At 39.2% G+C, this 25,144-nt stretch overlaps 1 protein-coding gene across 1 annotated transcript; it reads left to right on the top strand.

The window, feature by feature from the left end:
* Positions 1-25,144, top strand: LOC144014175 (sodium/potassium-transporting ATPase subunit alpha-1). Its single transcript, XM_077513770.1, has 23 exons — positions 1-172; positions 435-545; positions 7,465-7,524; positions 9,186-9,287; positions 9,378-9,479; positions 9,555-9,668; positions 10,748-10,882; positions 10,995-11,112; positions 12,962-13,230; positions 13,309-13,617; positions 14,746-14,880; positions 16,743-16,935; positions 17,123-17,298; positions 17,389-17,525; positions 19,118-19,268; positions 19,336-19,504; positions 19,831-19,985; positions 20,074-20,197; positions 21,144-21,289; positions 21,378-21,508; positions 21,676-21,777; positions 23,180-23,271; positions 24,984-25,144. Exons 1-23 carry the CDS (start codon positions 161-163, stop codon positions 25,010-25,012), a joined length of 3,072 nt encoding a protein of 1,023 aa, XP_077369896.1. The 5' UTR covers positions 1-160; the 3' UTR covers positions 25,013-25,144.

The following is a 25,144-nucleotide window of genomic DNA, read 5'->3' as shown; positions in this document are numbered from 1 at the left end:
GGGCGAGAGAGGAATACTTTGGGCTTGTAGAGAGGGTGAGAGAGAGAGAGAGAGGGAGAGAGAGAGGCAGAGAGAGAGAGAGAGAGAGAGGGAGAGGCGGAGTAGAAAAGTTGAAGTTAAAGACAATTGGATTGGCTGTTCTCGGACTGACACTGCAAGCATGGGGCTGGGAGTAAGTATTGGAACTTGTTGCTCACATACTTTGGCCTAGTTTTGCTCAAGTGTTCCGTTTGAGATTATGTTTGGGCTAACATTTGCTTTCACTTGTTTGTGCATGTGGGGGTCTTTTCAACGTCTTTCCTGACTGACTGACTGACTGAGTGACTTTCAACAGATAATTAGCACGTGTGTGTCTGAATGTGTGAGTGACAAAGAGGCAGCCGTTACTCGCATATGGAAAGGCTCATTTTGTCCCTCTTATCTTTTTGATCCAGAGAGGGAAAGATGAGTACAAACTGGCAGCAACCTCTGATGGCGACAGCAAGAAAAGCAAGAAGGCCAAAGACAAAAAGAATATGGAAGACCTGAAGAAAGAGGTGGATTTGGTGAGTTGTCCGTCTCCAAGGCATGAAATGTGGCATGACTGTCGTGAAGCTGACAAGCCATACCATCCTGGAAGCATGAGCCATCTAAGGCTCTGTCACGCCGCCGTTGGCCGCCATTGGTCGCCGTCCCGGCCTGGACAAACGCTCGGCGTTGACCTCACGGCGTTAGTCACATGAAAGGAGGCTGTGTGCCCTCAATTTCACAAGAGCTGCTTTCTAAACGGATACAAGCGCCGTCACGTGCTAGTCATTTTGCAAATCTTCGGGGGGTGGGGGCAGGAGTAGACGTCACAGGCACTTTTTAGCACAGAAACAAAGTTTCCGTATTGAGTGCAAACACAGTTGCTCAAGTGTAACCGCTGGAAAGAACATTTGATTTGAATGATCCGCTGTTTAAAGACAAACAGGAATGACTGTCAGCGCTGGCAGGCAGGCAGGCTTTTTTTTCCAGCATGAATATGTGTTGTCATTTTGTCAAGGTCACAAAATGGTTTCAAGTTAACTCTCAAGAAAAAAAAAGTGAATACATAGAGAAGTTCCGTTTCCCACTCTGCAAGCTCACGACAGTATTTGCCAGTAGGTAGGCGGAGCCTTGCAAATCGTCTGTGAGTGAACCGAAAGGGTAAAATAAAGGACAGTGTGACCTTCTTCAGATTTGACGGTGTCCTTCACTAGGTCAGGTTATGAAGTGGCCGTTTGTCAGCATAAACTCACTAATGAATGAACCCTTTCAATAGTCCTATTTCCACTGAGATAACATAAAATCTGAAGACTTTATTTGTATCAAATTGAATAGTGTTTGATCAACTACCTTGACTGACTTTGAGGTAGTGTTAATTTTGTCGGCCATTTTAAAATTTAGTCTAAATTTTAGTCCAATTTCAGTCACGCTTGTTAATTTTTAATCACAGATAGTCAACCTCATCCCATTTTTATTTAGTCTGTTTTTAGTCAGCTATGAATCTAGCATTTTAGTCTTTATTTTAGTCCAAGAAAACATCATTTATTTGTCTAGTTTTAGTCAACAAAAACTGTCACGTTATAGTCTAGTTTTAGTCAGGACAACAATTTAGCCCTGTATATGTATATTTTTTTTGTCACCAGATTATATTGAACCATTTATGATCTAAAACTATTTCACATCACATTTTCTCATCTTTTTTTATGAAAAACAACTTGACAGACAATTACATTGGCTACTATGGCTCCATACTAGCAAGTTAGCCAGCATTAGCTAGCAGTTGCATTAACATTATTGTTGGAACGTTATAGCTGTTGGATTATTGTTAAGTTAAAACTATAAATTACTTAAAAAAAATAAAAAAAATAAAAAAACTTTCACTGTGAATCCACCTCATGTCTGTCCCACGTGTTTGTGCTGTGTGTCACATGACAGTATCACAGACGTAACAATTAGCAGAGACACGATTTTAAAAAATCACATGATTTTAGTTTCGTTTTTGTTCATGAAGTAAAATGTCCTTAGGTTTTAGTCAAGTTTTTATGAAGTGAAGGACATTTTTGTCTCGTCTTCATTAGTCGACGAAAATGCATACTGATTTAGTCCCACTTATCGTTTATTAATGAGGGTTTTTGTCTAGTCTAGTTTTAGTCCGGGGAAAAATGTGTGTTGATGAAATTATTTTTGTTGACGAAATTAACACTACTTTGAGGTTACACTGTTTGAGATCAGCTTATTATCCATATATGTATTTATGTATACAGGGATTGCGCGAGTTAAAGAGCACTCGACCTAAAGCGTTTCGTCTTCGGTTAGGTCCACCATTTTGGCTCCTCAAACCTCCATTTCGCCCGCAGTGTTTTTCCCTCATCCACTGTTTAACCCTTAGCTAGTGCTAACGCTTGTGCACTTGTGGGAGTATCTTTGGCTTTTTCGCCCTCTTTATTCCACATCATGGCCCCAAAGAAGAAGAAAGCTACGTCTTCTATCAATGTTGGACCATCCAAAACAAAAGCAGTTACCATGGAAACAACTTGGGCTTCAGTCGGACAGCATCTTTTTTTTATTTTTATTTTTTATGCAAATTATTTTGATGTAAATATTGACTTTAATGGGGAAATTCCACTTAAGTCGAATTTCGGGTTACATCGCTAGCATAGGAACGGAACTCCGACGTAACTCGAGGATTCCCTGTACGTGTTCTTTTGTTACTGGCCTTATTATTGACAGAGTCTCACGACTGTTATCACTTTGGCTGCTGCTGCTGCTGATGCTTCAGCGTTGTAGAAGAAGAAAATTTAACAGAAGAAGAAGAGTGTCTTTTCGAGTGAAGGCGAAACAAGTTCGAGGGGAACAAATTAGAGTTGCATTTTGTTTCCCCAACTTGTGTGAAATAAACACATAATAGAAAATCATGTAACAGCTCGTTTTCTTTAAACAAGAAATGTCTCGTTGCTGTTCATTGGAGACAGCAACACTGCCTCCCAGTGGATGGAGGAAGAGCACTTAGACGCACGTGAATATCCGAGGTTTTGCGTTTGTGAATATCTTGAAACAGCACGATAAAAAAATAAATGCGCGTTTGTGACGATCCACAAACGCACTTTCGGCAACTTGCAAGCATAAGTCATGGAAAACGCGTCACAGATATATTTATGGATCTGAAAATCACGTGAAAATCCCAAATTTATTTGTGTGAATCATTTTGAAACAAATATCTCGCCCATATACAACAGGGTCTGCCCATTGCAGTTGGAAGAAGATTACCTTAATAATATCAAAGGTAATAAAATTGTGCTTGAGGTGAAATATTAATGATTATGAGCCTCGGTGTGTCTGAACTTGAACTCAAAGTCCTCGCTCCACTGAAGGACATAGCACAAGCGGTACTATAACAACAGTATCAGCAGTGTGATGTCATCTCAAATCCTCCTGTGTTATTCGCTCATCTTTTTTCAAAAGCTTTTTCATTCAAGTTTGGCTGTTGTTTGTGGAAGTCAAGAAACAATGGCAGCATTTGAGAAACAATGGAAAAGTTAATGACAAATGTCCCCATATTTACTAGGGATAGACTGCAAATTTAAAAGAAAAAAAAAAAAGTTTTCATTTTCATTTTTGCCGACCCTGGGAACTCTCTGCGCCTTCTGATTTTGTTTTGAAATTAAAACTAAGATAAGTAAAAATTTAATACTTCAGATATTTTTGGAATACATAATTTGGAATACATTATTTCGTGTAGAATACAATTGTTTGTTTTTATTTAACTTTTGAAAACATGCAACTGCCCCCGTGGGATATCCCGGATCATGTTGGGAAAAAAAAAAAAAAAAAAAAGTCTATTGACTATAGATTAAAAAAATAATAAATAAGATTAATAAATAATAAATAAAAATTATATATATATATATATATATATATATATATATATATATATATATATATATATATATATATATATATAAATGAAAATATATTAAAAATATCTATATTTAATATATTATTATAATATTATACCAATATGATATAAATATAAAAATAACTAAATAAAAATAATAAATAAGATTTAAAAAAAAAAAACTCAATATTTTACAAATAAATGCTAAATGCTGCTCAATAAATATATACTTTAAAATTTCCCCCCAAATTAAGAGTTGGAGATTTGTATTTTTTTTTCCAAATTTTGATGCTAATATTTTCTCTTTTTAGTGAAAATAAATATCGGCTCCAAATATTGGTTATCGGTGTCCTTGACTACGAATAATCGGTATTCGTATCAGCCCTGAAAAAAAAACCCCATACCGGTCTATCTCTAATATTTCCCCTCATGGTACAACATCTTGGAGGAAATGCAGGCTAAGGTTGGATTCATAGTCATGCTTGAACTTTGTAAAATGTTTCCATGCGTGTGAGTGCTGTCAAATTTGGAGGTTGGAGTCAGATGCAGTATCAGGAGTTCATCATCCAAATTGAATTTTGGTTTTTTTTTTGTTCCTTGTGGGCGTTCAAACACAAATGCCGCGTAGGCGCGCGCATGCACGTCAGAGCCTCTTGTTCACATCCCTCACTCGTAAGCCTTCTTTGGTTATATCACTTTTACCGAGTAAACACATGAAGCAGTATATGTAAGCCATGTTCACACGGCTTTTTTGTTCAATGCCAAACACAGAAGCAATCTTGATGTGCAGCAGACAATCGTTGGGTGACATTTTGTTGTTTCAGCAGCAAAACTGTTCTCTGGTTTCGCCCACGCGTTCGACTTTTCAATCTGCATGCAGATTCAAATTGTACCACATAATGTATATCCGTAATCCCCAATGTATGACATCGTCATCGATGAGTTCCCTCTTGACACTGACTTGAATATATGACTGGATAACCGATAGCCTGTACCCGCCAGTGGGAGCCGTTGAAGTCACGCGGCGGCCATCTTGTTACTCCCATCTCGCAAGCAGACTACTGTATAAACTATATGGTATACGTACAGATGAGACATATACAGCTGGTAGGCAGTTAGTATAAGGCCAGAGGCGGGGTCGGGGGGTGCTGGGGTGGTCACTATTTTTTAACTCATTTGCTCCCAAAAACATATAAATACATTCCATTTTAAACGTTTTAAGTGTCCCAAAGACGCATTTATACGTTTTTTTTTTTTTAGTTGTATTCTTTTTTTTTTTATGCTAGACCAGAAGGCTTTAATTCAACCTCACAACCACAAAGAATGGTTGAAGAAATGGTAGTTATTACACCAATGGCCAACAGGTGGCAGCAGAGTATAAGAGATTAACCAGGGCCATGTTGAAAAAAAAAAGCTAAATTACTCCAAATTCTAAATAGGTTTGTGAATAATTATGAAACTTAGCTATATTCTAATGCTAATTTCTGCAAAATGGAAACAGATAGAAATATACTTTTTTTTTTCATGATGAAAGAAGAGACTTGAATCTTTCTTTTGGTAGGTTCCATGTTTTTTACAGAAATATAACACAATATTCTGTGGGCTTGCAAAATCAGTCAAAATCCAGTAAAACAGCCGGGAGTGAAGGGGGTTGCTTCACTCAAAATGGCTGGCAGTGAGGGAGTTAACAAGTAAAAAAAAAAAATCCATCCATCCATTTTCTTGACCGCTTATTCCTCACAAGGCAAGGCAAGTTTATTTGTATAGCACATTTCATACACAAGGCAACTCAATGTGCTTTACACAAGGAAAGACAACACATCAGCATCAAGAAACAGTAGTTAACATTCAGAGGAGGAAAAATAAATGAAAATAGGTTACAAAATTTACTAAAAAGAACATACAATAACAATCTTAAAACATTATTCAACAAACTTTAAAACATTTAACATAAGGAAGTTTAAAATAATAAAAAACACTTAATTAAAGCTGTTTAAAAGTCCCTAATCAAAGGTATAAGAAAAAAGAAAAGTTTTTAACCTGGATTTAAAAGCATTCACACTCGGGGCTGACTTCACTTCTGTTGGCAGCCTATTCCATCTGTGTGCAGCATAATAGCTAAATGCAGCTTCACCATGTTTGCTTCGAACTCTGGGTTCCACTAGTTGGCCCAAGTCTGTAGATCTCAGAGCCCTGCTGGGTTTGTACTCAATCAGCATTTCTTGGATATATTCAGGACCCAAACCATTTAGTGATTTATAGACGAGTAGCAGAACTTTAAAATCGATTCTACAGCTGACAGGGAGCCAGTGTAAATCCTTAACTCATTCACTGCCTTTGACAAGTATACTTGTCAATTGTATTTTTTAGAGCGGTGCTAAATGGGGGCGAATCTGAGCATGCTCCACTGTAAATATCAAACTTGGAAACAACTTTACTGATGCCCAACCACCGGTAGATGACATCATTGCCCCATTTTATAGGAAATAAACACAGTTTCAGAGTCCATGGGAGAAATGGCTGTATTTTGGCAAACCTACATTTTTCTGCTGTCAATTATAAAAGAACGGGACGGGACAAAAAGTAGGGAGTCTATTCTGTTATTTGGTAGATTCGGTTTATATATAATTATTGAATGGAATATCACGCGAGTATTGGAAATGTAAAAATTTTCTATAATGACTGGCAGTGAATGAGTTAAGTACTGGAGTCATATGTTCTGATCTTTTTGTTTTGGTCAGAACTCGAGCTGCAGCGTTCTGAATGAGCTGCAATTGTCTCATGTTCTTTTGAGAGAGTCCAGTCAGAAGAACGTTACAATAATCTAGTCTGCTGGAGATAAAAGCATGGATAAGCTTCTCTTGGTCTGCTTGAAGCATGCAGTCCTTCAGTCTGGATATATTTTTTTTTAGCTGGTAAAAGGCTGTTTTAGTGATCAATTTAATATGATTGCTAAAGATCAGGTCTGAGTCTATTAGTACCCCAAGATTTCAAACTTGGTCTTTAGTTTCTAAAGACAGCGACTCAAGCTGTTTTTTTTTTAACAGCAAAGGTCACGGGGGGGTTAAAAAATAAATAAATAAATAATAATAATAATATTAACAAGTGGATGGTATGTGCTGCTTTGAAGACTTTTTTTTTTCTTTATCGCTTAGTTCCTTATCCCCCAATATTAGATTTGACGGAGGCATCTTTTGTTGAATTACAGTTAGAATTCTTTAATTAAAAAAAATATACAAGCTTGCTTCTATACTAATCATCATTAAAAATGTATTTAAGTTGTAAGATGTCTGAAGTCCTCTTGTTTATGTTTAACAAATTTAAAACATGATAAATCATGCTGTTTCTATTAAATTAAATATTCTCCAATTTGGATGCTGTAAATGTATCGGATGGTATGTCAAGAAACGTTTCTTGGGAGGAGCAATATGGCGGCCTCATGACCTCAAAAGTCTTGGCCTATCGGCTATCCAGTCATATAATATAAATGAGTGCCTCTTGAGGACAAGATGGTTGATTTTCCTTGTAACTGAAAATCTCTCTTGCTGTCTCTTTTTCTACAGGACGATCACAAGCTCACCTTAGATGAGCTTCATCGGAAGTATGGAACTGACCTGTCCAGGGTAAGTTCATAAACTGTCTTCTGGTTGTTCATGCCCGCACAAGACAGAAGCGAAGAGACTCCTCGTGTGATATAAACTGGCAGCATTCCACATAAGAACGTGCCAGCTTCATTATGAATATAGCCACAGAAAGTAGATTGACGGATGATTCAATTGATTGGAATCGTTTCACTTTCTTCTCTGGAGTCATTAACTTCATACTTGGCTGCAATTGAGCAATTTTTTTTGTTATTAATTTTGGCAAAGCAAATTCCAGCTCGAGGGCAGAGGACAAACGGGATCCGATTACAAGGCACAATCAAGCCTCACATAGTGTTACTACACTATCATCTACCGAAACTTGAGCTGTCTCACTTTTGCCCCGAAAACAAAGTCTTCATTCTCAGTCATGTTGTCAACTCCCACTTTTTTTTCCCCCTGCTCAACTACAAAACATGACCTTGACTGATTGTCTCGGTACATACTGTTCTGGAATAACACAATCACAAGAAGTTGTGGGCACAGAAACTTTCTTGCTTATTCTATCATTTTGATCTCAACCAAACTTCAAATTTTTTTTTTAATCTTGCATAGTGATAATTTCGTCGCCGAAAATGTGTGTCATTTTCGTCATGGAAAATTTTTTTCCAGACAAAAATGAAACGAAAACTAAATAGAAGCCATTCATTGACACAATAACGATAACTAAAATTGGATGACAATTTCGTCAATGACTAAAATGAAAATGAAAACAACACAGTGATGAAAATTCACACAATCCAATCAGAAGTTGTTTGGATAAAAAAAAAAAAAAAAAAAACACCCACAAACTGTTCACTGCACTTTATTTAATGTAATTTAATGTAATTTAATTTAATTAATATTTAATTTTATTTATTTCATTGTGCAGCTGTAAGATTAATCTCAAGCAATTATGCACTTTTTTAAATTGAGGTGAAAACAAAGTTATCTTATTGTCAGTTCATGCTTCAATGAAACAATTAATAAAGACATTTTTGCGTCTTGCGTGTTAACCTGACTAACCCGGTTAACTACAGCTCCAAATAGGTGTTATTAATTTTTGTATAAAAGTTTCAATGTATGAAGGAAAATATCAACTAAACTCAATTTAGTTGACAAAAATTGCTCTTTATTTTTTTTCGGCTAAAATTGGATTAAAACTAAAGTACAATCAGATGACTAAATTGTTTTAGTTAGAATTTAGATAACTAAATTGTGTTTTAGTCATAATTAAAACTAAAATACAATCAGATGACTAAATTATGACTAAAACACAGTCATCTGATTGTATTTTAGTTTTAATCCAATTTTAGTTGACGAAAATAAAGAGAAACTTTAGTTGACAAAAAAAGACTAAAATACAATCAGATGACTAAATTATGACTAAAACATAATTTAGTCATCTTATTGTATTTTAGTTTTAATCAAATTTTGATCGACTAAATTATGACTAAAACAATTTAGTCATTTGATTGTATTTTAATTTTAATCCAATATTATTTGATGAGAAATAAAGAGCAATTTTAGTCGACGAAAAAAAGAGCAACTTTAGTCGACTAAATTGACAGTTTAGTTGATTTCATTTTAGTCAAAAGACGCTAATTAAAACTACATTGAAATTTCTTGTCAAAATGAAGACTGTTCTTGCAAATGTATTTCAGGGTCTGTCCTCCGCCAGAGCAAAGGAGATTCTGCTCCGGGATGGTCCCAACGCTCTCACGCCGCCGCCCACTACGCCCGAATGGGTGAAATTCTGTCGACAGGTAAAAATGGATTTCCACGCAGGATTGAATGAATTCGATATTCACCGTTGTTGTGGCCACCGCGTTCACCCCCAAATATGTCCTTGCCAGCTTTTTGGAGGTTTCTCGATGCTTCTCTGGATCGGAGCCATTCTCTGCTTCCTGGCTTACGGCATCCAGGCTGCCTCTGAAGACGAACCTGCCAATGATAACGTAAAGGAGCATTCGTGAGTGAGCGAGTGTGTGTGATAGGCACGTGTGCCCAACACATTTTTTTTGCGTTTGCAGTTGTACTTGGGCGTCGTGCTCTCTGCTGTCGTCATCATCACCGGTTGCTTCTCCTACTACCAAGAGGCCAAGAGCTCCAAGATCATGGAGTCCTTCAAAAATCTGGTCCCACAGGTGAGCTTCAGCGAATCCGCATCAGATTCACAATATAAAACAAACCTGTGCGGTCTTCATTTTGACAAGAAATTTTAACTCATTCAAACCCAAAAACGTATAAATACGTTTTTTCTAATAGTTTGTCCTTCACTCCCAAAAATGTATTTATACGTTTTTTGGTTTTTTTTTGTTTGTTTTTTGTTTTTTTTATGCTGTAACATACAGAAGGCTTTGATACAGCTTCTGACATGAAGAGGTCGCTTAAAGCAATGGTAGTTATTACAAAAAAACGGCCTGCAGGTTGCAACAGAGTATAAGAGATCAGCCAGGACCATGTTGTAACAAGCGCTTTTTGCCAGTGTTTTCAACAGGTTTGTGAATAATGATAAAACTATATTCTAATGCTAATTGCTGCAAAACGGAAACTTTTTTTTTCCTGATGAAAGAAGAGACCCTAATCTTTCTTTTGGTAGGTTCCATGTTTTTATAGCAATGGAACACAATATTCTGTAGGCCTTGCAAAATCTGTCCAAATCCAGAAAAACAGCCGGGAGTGACGGGGGTTGGCTTCAGTGAAAATAGCTGGGAGTGAATGAGTTAATTTAGCTTTAGTTATAGTCTTTTGACTAAAATGAAAGTTTTAGTCATAATTTAGTGGTCTGATTGTATTTTAGTTTGAATCCACTTTTAGTCGATGAACAAAAGCAGAATTTTAATCGACTAAATTGACAGTTGAGTCGATATTTTCCTTCTGCATACATTTCAACTTATATACAGAAAATTATAACGCAACTGTAGTTTAACGTGAAAGACATTTAATACAACTGTGTCTTTATTAATTGTTTCAATGAAACATGTTGAACTGACTAATATAACTTAGTTTTCACCTAAATTAAAAAAAAAGGCATAATTAAATTACTTGAGATTAATCTTCCAGCCTTAGTCATTGCCAAAATTGTCAGGCAATTTAGTTATAGTTATCGTCTCAATGAATGGCTTCTGTTTTAGTTTAATTTTCATCTGAAATTTTTTTTTTAAAAATTGTGACGAAATTGATGCCGAAATTCTTTCGTTGTCACCCGTTCATATGCATGCAGCAAGCCTTGGTTATCCGTGACGGAGAAAAGAACAACCTCAACGCTGAGGATGTGGTGGCGGGAGACCTGGTGGAGGTCAAAGGTGGCGACAGGATTCCCGCCGACCTGCGAATCATTTCTGCTCATGGTTGCAAGGTGATTATTTATTCATCTCACCAAACTGACCTTTGTTTGCTATTCTGCTTTGGAGCAGCCAATGTAGTTTGTGTTGATTTCATCCTGTTTTTTGTTTTTTTTTGCCCTTCAGGTGGACAATTCCTCTTTGACGGGCGAATCGGAGCCGCAGACGCGAACTCCAGACTTCTCCAATGACAACCCGCTGGAGACGAGGAACATTGCGTTCTTCTCCACCAACTGCGTTGAAGGTTTCGCTTATGAAAAAACAAGACTCTAGTATTAGTTTCTACGCTCTAAAAACAATTGGGTCCAAAATAACCCAACTTTTTTGTTATTTAACCCAAAAAGTTGGGTCAAATTAAATGAATAATGCACAAATCAAGCCCATTCTTAGGTTGTTTTGTGGGTTATTCATTTGACCCAATTTTTTAGGTTAGTTGAATAACCCAAATGAATTGGGTCAAAAACCTGCGATTGGCTGGCAACCAGTTCAGGGTGTACCCCGCCTACTCCCCAAAGCCAGCTGAGATAGGCTCCAGCAACCCCCGCGACCCTTGTGAGGAATAAGTGGTCAAGAAAATGGATGGATGAATTGGGTAAAAAACGAACCAACCCAACATTTGTTAAGGTTCCGGTGCGACCGGAGAGTGGATCCCAGAATCACAGAACACAGAGGAGTAAGCGAGAGGTTTTATTCACCAAAACACGTGAATATGAACATAAAGCGCTGGACACAGCCAGGAAAAAGGTTAACAAAAGGTGCTTGCAAATTGCAAGGAGGGAAATTAACACAACACAAAAAGACCCGAAGGCTACAAACCGCAAACACAAGAAAGCAACAACTTACTATAGCTATGAAACACGCCACATAAAAGTGGGAACAAAAAGAGACGTAGCAAAACTTACGTAGATGAAAATCGAGAATCTTGGACTATTATAATAATAATTAGCGAAGGCGAAAAACAGTAGAAACACTAGACGACGGCTGTGAGCAGACGGAGCAACGACCCGACAGTGGCTGCAAGGCGTCCCAGTCCTTATGAAGGCCTAATAGGTGATGCACTGCAGGTGTGGTGCAGGGGACACGCCCCTCTCATTAATCAGGCACTGTGAGACAAGGAAAACACACTGAGAGCCCAGCAACATGACAACATTTTGAGGTATTTAACCCTAAAAGTTGGGTCCAATTAAATTATTAACCCACAACTCAACCCAATTTTGGGATTGTTTTGCAGTTTATTCATTTCACCCAACCTTTTGAGTTCATTGAATGACCCAATTAAATTGGGTCAGAGATGAACCGAACCAACTTATTGAGGTATTTAAGCTGGGTCCAAATAAATTAATAACCCACAAATCAAATCCAATTTGGGGGTTGTTTTACGAGCTATTAATTTGACCCAACTTTTTAGGTTCATTGAATAACCCAAATGAATTGGGTCAAAAATGAACCGACCCAACATTTTGAGGTATTTAAACCTAAAAGTTGGGTCCAGTTAAATTCATTACCCACAACTCAACTCAATTTTGAGGGTTGTTTCAACCCAATCAACCCAATTTTGGGGTTGTTTTGCGGGTTATTCATTGGATCCAATTTTTTAGATTAGTTGAATGACCCAATTAAATTGGGTCAAAAATGAACCGACCCAACTTTTGGAGATATTTTACCCTAAACGTTGGGTCCAATGTAATGAATAACCCCCACCTCAACCCAATTTTAGGAGTTGCTTCAACCCAATTTTGGGATTGTTTTGCAGGTTATTCATTTTTCCCAACATTTTGAGTTTGTTGAATGACCCAATTAAATTGGGTAAAAAATGAACTGACCCAACTTATTTAGGTATTTAGCCCTAAATGTGGTGTGAAATTAAATAAATAACCCACAAATCGATCCAATTTTTGGGTTGTTTTGCGGGTTATTCATTTGACCTTGGTTTAATTTGTGGATTATTCATTTGACCCAACATTTTGGGTTAATTGACTAACCCAACAACCCTTCGGTCGGTCCCTTTTTCACCCAATTTGGATTAATTTTGCCCCAATTATTTTGCGAGCGTATTTTAGAATGTTGAATGACTTTTGGAAATCTTTCTCCAGGCACAGCTCGAGGAATCGTCATCAACACAGGAGACCGCACGGTGATGGGCCGCATCGCCACCCTGGCGTCAAGTCTGGAAGGCGGCAAAACTCCCATCGCCATCGAGATCGAGCACTTCATCCACATCATCACCGGCGTGGCCGTCTTCCTGGGCGTGTCCTTTTTCATCCTCTCCCTCATTCTTGGCTACGGATGGCTGGAAGCCGTCATCTTCCTCATCGGTATCATCGTTGCCAACGTGCCGGAGGGTCTCCTGGCAACCGTCACTGTGAGTTTTGCTGTAGTTGAAGTCTCCTTTGGGACACGTGTTTGAAGGCCACCTAACCATAACACCGGATGTCTCCAGGTATGTCTGACTCTAACAGCCAAGCGTATGGCCAAGAAGAACTGCCTGGTGAAGAATCTGGAAGCCGTCGAGACGCTGGGCTCCACCTCCACCATCTGCTCCGACAAGACTGGCACCTTGACCCAAAACAGGATGACAGTCGCCCACATGTGGTTCGACAACCAGATCCACGAGGCGGACACCACCGAGAACCAGAGCGGGACGTCCTTTGACAGGAGCTCGGATTCCTGGGCCGCCCTGGCCAGAATCGCCGGACTCTGCAACCGTGCCGTCTTCCTGGCAGAGCAGAACAACATTCCCATTCTGAAGGTATCAACGTGTCACTCAACTTTTTGGTTTAGTTTCGGGTTGCTCGCTGATGAAGAAAATATCAATCATGATTAATTTGGTAACAACTGAAACTGTTTCTTTTGGACCAAGCCAAGATTTATTCAATTAGTTATCTTAAAATAACAAAAAAAAAGGTACAAATATATACATTTAAACAACTCAAAATGAGTATTAACTCATTTGCTCCCAAAGACGTATTTATATGTTTTGTTTGTTTGTTTATTTTTATGCTAGAGTATACAGAAGACTTTCATAGAGCCTCTGAACTGAAGAGAATGCTTAAAGCAATGGCCGTTATTACAAAAACGGCTGGCAGGTGGCAGCAGAGTATAAGAGATCAGCCAGGGCCATGTTGTAAAAAGCTCTTTTCCCCACTGTTTTAAACAGATTTGTGAATAATGATGAAAGATAGCTATATTCTAATGCTAATTGCTGAAAAATGGAAACAGAAACATACTTTTTTTTTCTCTCTGACTTTAATCTTTCTTTTAGTAGCTTCCATGTTTTGATAGCAATAGGACACAATATTCTGTAGGCCTTGCAAAATCCGCCAAAATCCAGTAAAACAGCAGGAAGGGAACGGTGCTTGTTTCAGTCAAAATGGCTGCCAGTCAATGATTTAATAATCTTTTGTTTTTGATCACAATGATGCCCGTCTTGTAATTGTGGAATGTAATAATTGAAATTGTAATTGAATTTTGATTAATTGCACAACCCTAGTTTAATTCACAAAAGCGTGTGAATAATTGACCGAAGGTAACGGATATCAATAAGCTTTGTTATGATCCCATGTTTCATGAATTGGTTGAAAAAGGCTTATTTATGTCACTGACGCATTTATATAAAAGGTATTGACGAAATTAACATATTGAGTTTCTGAGCGGCATGAATGGGGCGGAAAAAAACGCCACCGCAAACCAACTGCACCACAAATCTTCCATGAAAAGCTTTCTACATAATGAAATGTTTTCAGAAATAGATCTTGTTACTAAGCAAATATTTGGAGCAATACCTTAATGAGCACCAACAAACGGTGCATGGAGTGAGTGAGGAGTGTTTTGCGATGTTTGGAATGTGTCACTGATCTGCCTCCTCTCAACTTGCCAGAGGGACGTCGCTGGAGACGCCTCGGAGGCCGCTCTGCTCAAGTGCATTGAGTTGTGCTGCGGATCCGTCCAAGGCATTCGGGACAAATACCAAAAGGTCGCCGAAATCCCCTTCAACTCCACCAACAAGTACCAGGTAAACCGCAAAGAAAAAAAAAAAAAAAGTGCACAGAAACATCTCACTTATGCCCCCTGGTGGATGGATTTTTCAATTGGAACGTTTGAGTTCATATCTTGACTTCCTTAACATTTATAAATACTGCAAACTTTTGTCTTTGAACTTTGTAGACCGGTGATCATTTCGTCGTTTAAAAATTCTCGTCATAATTTTCGTCACAAAATTTTTATTTTTTATTTTTGGAGCAAAATTCAACAAAAACTTAAATAGAAGTCATTCATTGAGACCAAAACGAGAACTGAAATTGATGGACAATTTCATCAATGACTAAAACGAAAATGAAAACAAAAAAAGTGAAGAAAATTCACACAATCCAGTCAGAAGGAATATAAACACGGGTGGCAGAAAAGAACTACTCAGAAAATGTTCAGTAAGTAATATTATCATTTCAACATGTTTCATTGAAACAATTAATACAGAAAATGTTGTCTGAACTTAGTGATAGACCGATATGGGTTTTTTTCAAGGCCAATACTGATACCGATTATTCATCGTCAAGGAAGGACGATAACTGATATTTCAAGCCGATATTCACTTACAGGAGAAGAGAAAATATTAGTGTCAAAATAAAAAAAAAAAAAAGAAAATAGTTTTTGTTTTAATTTTAAATTATAGACAGCTTTGATTTAAAATTATAACAAAAAAATTAACAACAAAAATTGCAGGGAGCTTCCAGGGTCATCAGCATGTGTTAAGCTAAATTAAATACTAAACAAGTAAATAGTTCCCGAAACTTTTCTACTGAAAATAAAGTTTTGCCACATTTCAACATTTCTTTTTTAACTTTTTTTTTTTTTTTTATTATTTTTAAAAATAAGTGTAGGGAGTTCCCAGTGTCAGCATCATTATTTATAAAATGGAAATATAAAGAGATCCATAAATGAAAAGCTCCTGTATCTCACTGTGCAACAACTGCACGTGGACGGAGCTCATTTGGGGTTTTCATCGGGGTTGATCAAAAGTTTCAAAAGAACTTCGCAGACAGTGAAAAATTTTCTGAATATGTTCAAAACACCAGATTTTATCGGCCTTCAGATTGGTAAAAAAACAATGCCAATGTCAAAATGCCAAATATCGGTACCTATAATCTGCCCGGCCGATAATCGGTCTATCCCTAGATGAAACGTGTCTTACGTATTAAACTACAGTTACGAATAGGTGTGTTATAATTTTCTGTATAAATGTTGAAATGTATGCTGAAGGAAAATATCGAATAAACCGATAATTTAGTCGACCAAAATTGCTCTTTTTTTTTTTCACCGACTAAAATTGGATTAAAATTAAAATACAACCAGATGACTAAACTAGACTAAGTGCAATTTCTGGAAAAAATGCGTGGGAATGCTGAATGCTAAGATTTGAATGCATCTGGAATGCTTATGAAGTCAATTGAGAGATAAATTATGAAATTATGATCTCCTGGTTACTGGACAATGCACTTTACCAACTGTACCAGCTTAGCAGTATCAGAAACCTGGTAATGATGATAAGTTATATGTATGGAAGTGGGTGTGAAAAGTGCTACTTTGAAATGATACATTGAAAATGAATGGGAAAAAGTTATTTAACGTTAAATTGTGCGAATACTATAAGTGATGTGGGATCAGATGATATATACCCCGGGAGGCGTCAATTTTTGCAGCTAATTGAAATTTGAACAGTGTAAATAGGAAGTTTTATGTGGGAGTTGTTAAGCGGCAAAAAAGTGTGGAGAATAAAAATCACAATAACATATGTGGGAATGCTTCAGCATTCTAATTTCTCATCAAAATGAACACAGTTGTGAACTTGTGAAAAGTGTTTTTTTTTTTTTTTCCCAGCTCTCCATCCACAAGAACTCCAGCGCTGGCGAGAGCAAACATCTGCTGGTGATGAAGGGTGCCCCGGAGAGAATTTTGGATCGCTGCTCCACCATCATGATGCAAGGCAAAGAACAGCCACTCGATGAGGAAATGAAAGACGCTTTCCAGAACGCATACGTTGAGCTCGGGGGACTCGGAGAGCGAGTGCTCGGTAAATCCAAATCCTTTTGTCAAGAATTGAAAAATATCGTCGCATGTTGCGTGCTCTCCCCGTGCTCGTCTGGATTTCTCCAATCAGTCCAAAAACACATCGAGTACTCGATTCAAAATCGAAATTGCCTGTGAGATGGTGAAATGGATCTGGAATGGACGTCTAAATGCTATCAAACATTTTTTAGGTTTCTGCCATTTCAGTTTACCCGACGACCAGTTCCCGGAGGGTTTTGCGTTTGACACGGACGAGGTGAACTTCCCCACCGAGAAGTTGTGCTTCATCGGCCTCATGTCCATGATCGATCCACCTCGCGCCGCCGTGCCAGATGCCGTCGGCAAATGCAGGAGCGCCGGAATCAAGGTCACATGACACACCTGAGAATTTGCCTTTGATAACCGTCACTCATCCTATCAACCAATTTGACCTTATACTCTTACTTCCTCCCCAAAGGTTATCATGGTAACGGGCGATCATCCAATCACAGCCAAGGCCATCGCCAAGGGCGTGGGCATCATCTCCGAGGGCAACGAGACGGTGGAAGATATCGCAGCTCGCTTGAACGTTCCGGTGTCGGAGGTCAATTCCAGGTTTGTGCCCACCTTACGACTGTTTTGCGACAAACGCTCGCTGGGGTTAAGCTGATGTTGAAATGTCTGTCTGCACCGCAATCAGCACAAATGCTTTTTACCTCTGAGTCATTGCAGACAAAATAAATCTCCAACATTCACAAACACATTCATCACCCTGCTGCATGCGCCTCCACAATTTATAGCTTGGCTGCCTCCGGATTAGAGTGGGCAAAATATTTCAGCTTACTCTTCAGACATTTTTTTCACCGTGCAATTTGGCTACGTTGGCTAATCAGAAGTGTACCTAAAGGCCGGCATTTATTAGCATGGCAGAAAGAACTGGTTAAACTTCTCAATTTGTGTCTTTCCACCTCTGTTACACCTCTGATACTACATCAGAAGCTGGCAAATTGCCGCCTGCGACGACTTCAACCGCCATTCTGTATCGCTAAATGATGCACGGGACAGAAAGAGACAAAACTGCTTTTGGAAGGGGCAAGGATTCCATCTGACACCATCAATATTTTAACACACAGGAGGAGCGGTATGGCTCAGGTGGTAGAGTGGCTGTCTCCCAACCTGAAGGTTTTGGGTTAGTTCCTCAACCCTTGAGTAGTTTTTTTCCTTAATAAATTTGTAAAATGTACCGAAACTAAAAACTCTCCTTTTAAAATATGCTTTCTGTAAATGTAATTTCTAAGTGAAAAAACTTCACAAGGTGTTTTCAAGTAAATACTTATACTTATTAATAAGTAAATAAAAATAAGTAAATACTTATTTTTTACAGTGTATCTCGATATTTTCCCAAGTGGAACGATTCAGTTCAATGAAGTCACATCTTTTCAATCAACAAACAAATTTCCGGTTCAAACCTGTTTTTGTTACACCCCTAAAATCTCACTCCATTGTAAGCAATGGCGTTATAAAAATGTCAAAAAAAAATTTTTTGTTTGTTCCTCTCTTCGAGTCCGCTCTGATGCTGCATTGTAAGATGGTCGGAAGTCGGATATATCCGAGTTGGTTTTTCCCAGTTCAGACCTGAAAGCGTTCGAGGCGAACGTAAACAATCAAAATGGCAGATAGTGGTAAATAGTTTTTTAATTTTGGTTCTTAAAACTCATTTTTTACATCCAGCAAACTTACCTGCTCGAAATGTTGCTTCATTTATTTTTTGGATCTTATTTCATAAACATTCCATACAGTTCAGTATAGTTCACCGTATAATTTCATGCTGGGCGATAGCGGCATACTGTCACGTATACATTACGAATATTTATGAATGAAGAAAGCCATCTAGGTTTATGCTCGAGTAAATTGTGTTTTGCCATTCACGGTCTGTGGTCGCCATTGTCGAGTGACGTCACTTGTAGTCCGTCGGTGAAGTCGTGGTGCTTTTTATTTTCCGAGTTCTCGTACACATTTGCTGGTTTGAACTCGGAAAAGTCCCACTTCCGACCATCCTCGAATGCAGCATTATATTCCACTGCCAATACAGAAATGCAAAATCTCTTGTCAGCCAAAGAAAGTGTGCTGAAAAGTTCACTCGCATGCATTTCAACCTTCCAGAATGGAATTGGAGAAAAATGATTATTGTAGTTGTTGCTGTTCAGGGACGCGAAGGCCTGCGTTGTCCACGGCGGCGAGCTGAAGGAGATGACCACGGATCAGCTTGACGACATCTTGAAGCACCACACAGAGATCGTCTTTGCCAGAACCTCCCCTCAACAGAAACTCATCATCGTGGAGGGCTGCCAGCGACAGGTTGGAAATTCCGCCGCATGCCGAACAACAAATTTGCTGACACGCTCCCGAAATCTTCGCCATGCAGGGAGCCATCGTGGCCGTGACTGGCGACGGCGTCAACGACTCCCCGGCGCTGAAGAAGGCCGACATCGGCGTCGCCATGGGGATCGCCGGATCGGACGTCTCCAAGCAGGCGGCCGACATGATCCTGCTGGATGACAACTTTGCTTCCATCGTGACGGGAGTTGAAGAAGGTAAACGTGGCGTTCGAACATGACATGACATGACATTTGGATGATTTCTTCAAGTGGAAGTCAACATGAAACATTTCTTGACAATATGTTCTATGTCACCTCACTAGTCTGAACATGACATTCTAATGAATATGAATATGCATTTTGATTCATAACTCATATTCCACTAAAGCAATATTAACCAGATTACCATATTTAGACTAGTGGGGTTGCATAGAACCTAAAAGAACCTATTATTGTCCAAAAATTTTTATTTTTTTTTGGGGGGGGGCTTTGATTTCCCCGTTAATGAGCAACATTACACATATTTGTATTTGATTGTACAGGCCGTCTGATCTTTGACAACTTGAAGAAGTCGATCGCGTACACGCTAACCAGCAACATCCCCGAGATTTCGCCCTTCCTCCTCTTCATCATTGCGAACATCCCACTGCCTCTGGGAACGGTCACCATCCTCTGTATCGACTTGGGAACCGACATGGTGGGTGTGGAATTGAATGTTTTTTGTGTCGACGTTGGTGACAATTTGAGAAACCCGGGTAAGGATCGCGTTGTTTCCAACCCGGCAGGTTCCTGCCATCTCGCTGGCTTACGAAGCAGCCGAGAGCGACATCATGAAGAGGCAGCCTCGAAACCCCAAAACAGACAAACTGGTCAACGAGAGGCTCATCAGCATCGCCTACGGACAGATTGGTAACCAATAGGAGAATTGGGATACTTTGTCGTTAATATACAGCCACTAGAACGGCTCCATTGTTCATGACTTATTGAGCAATTACATGGCAGGCCACTTGGGGGAGCTCCTCATAAGAGTGGCGGGGAAATGTTACACAAGTCTTCAGGCGAAGAAGACTCATCAGCGCACTTTGACTTGTGGAAGTCATTTTTATCTGTCCAGCAACCACCGACCTGTATATATGACTTAATAGCCGCAAGCCCATACACGCCAGTGCAAGCCGTTGACGTCACAGGGAGGCCATTTTGCTTCTCCCACCTCGCAAGCAGACTACTGTATAAACTATACGGTATACGTACATACAGATGAGACAAATACAGCTCGTAGGCAGTTAGCATCATACAAGAGGAATATTAATACTGATTTAATTGGATTTAATAATTAAGTCATTTTATTTATTTATTTATTTATGTTTGCAATGTGACAAAAAATGTCAGTTTATAAAATGAAACAATTGCTTATGTAACTGACTGCCATGTTGCATGACAATAGTGTTTAAGAAAGACCAATTTGTTGACAGAAGACATTTGTATTTGTTTAAAAAAATGAACTAAAGTATTCAGTATGTAGAAGACACCAATTTGAATATTGTTTCAAACAATTTTCTCATTGAAAAAAAACCAATCCATTTATGTCTTGAGTCGTTTTATTATCGATGATTGTGGATTTATGACCTGAGCAATATATCGCTCATCGCGGTATCATCCTATTGTGAGATAATCGTTATTGTGAGCCTTGTATTGTGTATCGTATTGTATCGTGAGGTACCAACAGGTTCCAACCCCTACCTAGTACTCACCTGTATTCCACCAAATAAATGCCTGGCTTGTCCGCTACCGACAGAAAGCTTATCTGTTTTGTTGTTGTTTTGAATCTGCGTTGTGTGTTGTGACGTTCCACCAGGCATGATGCAGGCCACGGCGGGCTTCTTCACATACTTTGTGATCCTGGCGGAAAACGGCTTCCTTCCCATGGACTTACTGGGAATTCGAGTGCTGTGGGACGACAAGCATGTCAACGACCTGGAGGACAGCTACGGCCAGCAATGGGTCAGTCAGTCAACCCCATCAATCAAAACCGTCGATGTGATGTATGAGAAAGAGGCTGCAATGTTTTGTTTTGTTTTCCCCCATCCAGACGTACGAACGTCGGAAGATTGTTGAGTTCACCTGCCACACGTCCTTTTTTGCCAGTATCGTCATTGTGCAGTGGGCCGATTTGATCATCTGCAAGACCAGGAGGAACTCCATCTTGCAGCAGGGCATGAAGTATGACGCATGTTTGATGTTTCTGTTGAAGATCAGGTTTATGCTTAATGGCGATATTCGTTCGTGGGGGGGCGGAGTTTAGCACCAACAACATAAAATCTCTTTGAAATCTCTCTGAAGTAGCAAGATAAGAAGTAGTCGTGTGATTGTTTTTTCCTTCTTCCCAGGAACCGCATCCTAATCTTCGGCCTGTTTGAAGAGACGGCCCTGGCGGCTTTCCTGTCTTACTGCCCCGGCATGGACGTTGCCCTCAGAATGTATCCTCTCAAGTGAGTCAACAGGCACAGTCGTCATTAGCAATCTTCAAATCTCATTTCTCTTCTTAAGGCCTTTTTGGGTTGTTTTTTTTCACCGTTGTCCAACACGTTGCTTCTGCTTTGGTCGGTCGTGACGAACGGGAATGAGTCAAAAGGCAAAGTTCAACCTTTGTTGTAAAGTCACTGCTTTGGATTCCTCCTGGATGCCTTTGAGGCTTGTCCAACTGGGCGGAGCCTTTGGCTGGGCCAGTCATTGAAGGCACTTTCTCCAACAACAGTCTTGGAGATGCCTCTGATGGAACTGGAAGATGAGACCGGGAACTTCTAATATCTATTCTCTTATGGGTGGATGGATAGATGGATTCATCCATCCATACATCCATACATCCAATCCATCAATCATCCATCCATCATCATCCATCCATACATACATCCAATGCATTGATCATCCATCAATCCATCCATCATCATCCATCCATAAATCCAATCTATTAATCATCATCCATTCAATCCATCATCCATCCATCCATCCATCATCATCCATCCATATATCCAATCCATCAATCATCATCCATTCAATCCATCATCCATCCATCCATCATCATCCATCCATATATCCAATCCATCAATCATCTTCCATCCATCCATACATACATCCAATCCATCCATCAATCATCAATCCATCCATCATCATCCATCCATACATCCAATCCATCAATCATCATCCATCAATCAACCATCCCATCCATCATCCATCCATCCAATCAAGTCACCATCCATCCATCCATCCATCCATCCATCCATCATCCAATCCATCCATCCAATCCTTCCATCATCATCCATCCATACATCCAATCTATCAATCATCCATCCATCCATCCATCCATCCACTCATCAATCCATCCATCATCCATCCATCCATACGTCCATCCAATCCATCATCCATCCAATAATTATCCATCCATCCATCCATCCATCATCATCATCCATCCATCCATCCAACCATCCATCCAATCCTTCCATCATCCATCAATCCATACGTCCATCCAATCCATCATCCATCCAATAATCATCCATCCATCCATCCATCCATCCATTCATCCATCCATCATCATCATCCATCCATGCACTCATCCATCCATCCATCCATCCATCCATCCATCCAACAGTTTCACATGTTGCAAAAGCCTAAAGATCTAAAAAGTGACATTGTCAATGTGACCAACCAAGCGACATTCTGTTCCACCTGTAATCAAACCCATGTACTTGTGTCCCCCAAGGTGTAGAATGCAGAATTTCCTTCAGTGTATTCATAATACTACATATGAACGAGAGTGCATTGTTGAGCGAAAGAACTGCACCTGACTTACCTTCTGATCACGTCTGATGTTGAACTTTGTGTTTGTGTCCTCAGGCCATGCTGGTGGTTCTGTGCCTTCCCTTATTCACTGCTTATCTTCCTCTATGATGAGGCAAGAAGATACATCCTCAGACGCAACCCAGGCGGTAAGACCATTTGTCCTCTTCTAGCAGATATTTCAACCATAATTGATAAAAGTGGTAGAGTTTTTTTGTTAGTTTTTTTTTTCAAGTTTTAATAGCATCCACGCATGTTGCAAAGAAGTGAGGTTATAGGTTGCCATCCTTTTCTAAGGTCGTGAGACCATTTTGTATAAAGCGTGGAAAGAATGAGCTTGTGGCAGTGCGTTTTCTTCCTCACTGGACTGACATCAGCATTCCATCATTGCGGCTGAGCTAACGTGTGCACGCGTTGATATCATTCAATGCGGATCAGCGAGCTGTGGCACATGATGGCTCCTTGTGGGATTTCAACTCTCACCTCGGCCGTTGTTCACGCTTGATTCTGCCTGAGCAAAACAAGCACAACCTGTAGGCAGGCTTCGGATCATGCAGCTGCCAGCTCTAGACACAGGATGAGTGTGTGCATGTGTGCCTTGTAGCACACACGGGTGATTGCTGCCCATCCGTGCTGAACAATGTGATCGTACCACAAATTCAACTGAAGCCAAACATGACAACCGAAAACATTTCAGCGCAACTTAACGTTCATACAAGTTCAAATGTGGTTTGTGATACAAAATTTGATTGGATTTGTTTTTTTAATTTAGGGATGATGCAATCTCAAGGTTTCGTGTAACAAAGGCACCGGCGGCCGTGGTCGCATTCGCAATTAGATGATTGTGCTGGTGTTGACACTCTTTATTTTGATATTCGATGGATATTTTTATTTCAAACTGATACCGTTAAATTCCTGCTTCTAAAAACCAATATCGTAAATGATCATTTATTCAACCCCGCCCACCCCGATTTTGAGTGAACTCTAGTTTGTGCACACCTGGAGGAAGGAAATGCTCCAAAATTCTGTTCAGTACAGAATAAAAAGAGAGAGTTAAATGATGTCAAATGGTGTGTGCATGCAAATGACAACAGGCGGAATCTAGATGTTCTTTGACTTGACTGAAATAATAACTACTCCATATTTGGATGCACATGAGAGATTCAAAATTAAAAAACAAAGAAAACAAAAAAAAAGGCTTTTAAGGATTCATAAAGTGTACTAACAAGCTGAAAACGTGCATTGTACAAAAAAATAAATGCAGTAAATGCTCAAGTAAACATGGCGGTCAGATCGAGAAGCTAGCAAAGATAACATCACGTCATCATGTTCATAAATCATGAGTGGACCTTGTGTCCTTATTTCCATCTATCAGTGTATGCAAGGGTGTGTCACCCTGTATTTTGTTGGCGTACATACGTTGAAGCTCGTTGATTTATTTATGTATTTATTTGTTTATTTTTTATCCCTCTTCCTGGAATGTTTTCAGAACATTTGGTGCAAATAGCATGCGAAATGTCTTGAAGAAATGACAATGTTTGTTTTTGAGTTAGCTCAGTTAGCGTCAGTCCGTATTCAACAAAAAGGAGCACTTGATTTGCTCAAAGAGAAATTTCACATGACAAACGCTATATTTTCGCTTAGCGAGCATTTACGACAGGCCTTTCCAAGAGAAATCTTCATTCTTGGATTATTTTATTTTTTAATACAATCTTTTTCTGTTATCGGATTCATTGACATGACGTCATAATTGCTAATATCGGCCCGCTAATTCTGTGTTTGGTAATTATCGTGCATCCATCAAGTAGAGAATCCTGTATAAGCAAAGTTGCTAATTGTGCCTCCTTTGATTTCTTTCCAGGTTGGGTGGAGCAGGAGACGTACTACTGAGCCACAGTTGGACATTATTTTCTGCCATGTTACATACTAATTTGACAGATTCCATCAAGAAATTCCTTACTTGATTTCCATGTCAATAAACATCAGCCAACTATTATGAAAAACAAGGCTGCTTGCCACTTA

This window comes from Festucalex cinctus, chromosome 2 (genome assembly GCF_051991245.1).
Source record: "Festucalex cinctus isolate MCC-2025b chromosome 2, RoL_Fcin_1.0, whole genome shotgun sequence".
NCBI classification, from domain to species: Eukaryota; Metazoa; Chordata; class Actinopteri; order Syngnathiformes; family Syngnathidae; genus Festucalex; species Festucalex cinctus.
The sequence above is the reverse complement of the archived record's forward strand: the minus strand, read 5'-3'. Positions and strand labels throughout refer to the sequence as shown.

Excerpts from the sequence above, each read along its gene's own strand:
- LOC144014175 (XM_077513770.1), top strand. Across the intron at positions 9,288-9,377 it reads GGGTGAAATTCTGTCGACAG|CTTTTTGGAGGTTTCTCGAT; the intron begins GTAAAAATGGAT and ends TGTCCTTGCCAG. Across the intron at positions 19,986-20,073 it reads TCGACTTGGGAACCGACATG|GTTCCTGCCATCTCGCTGGC; the intron begins GTGGGTGTGGAA and ends CCAACCCGGCAG.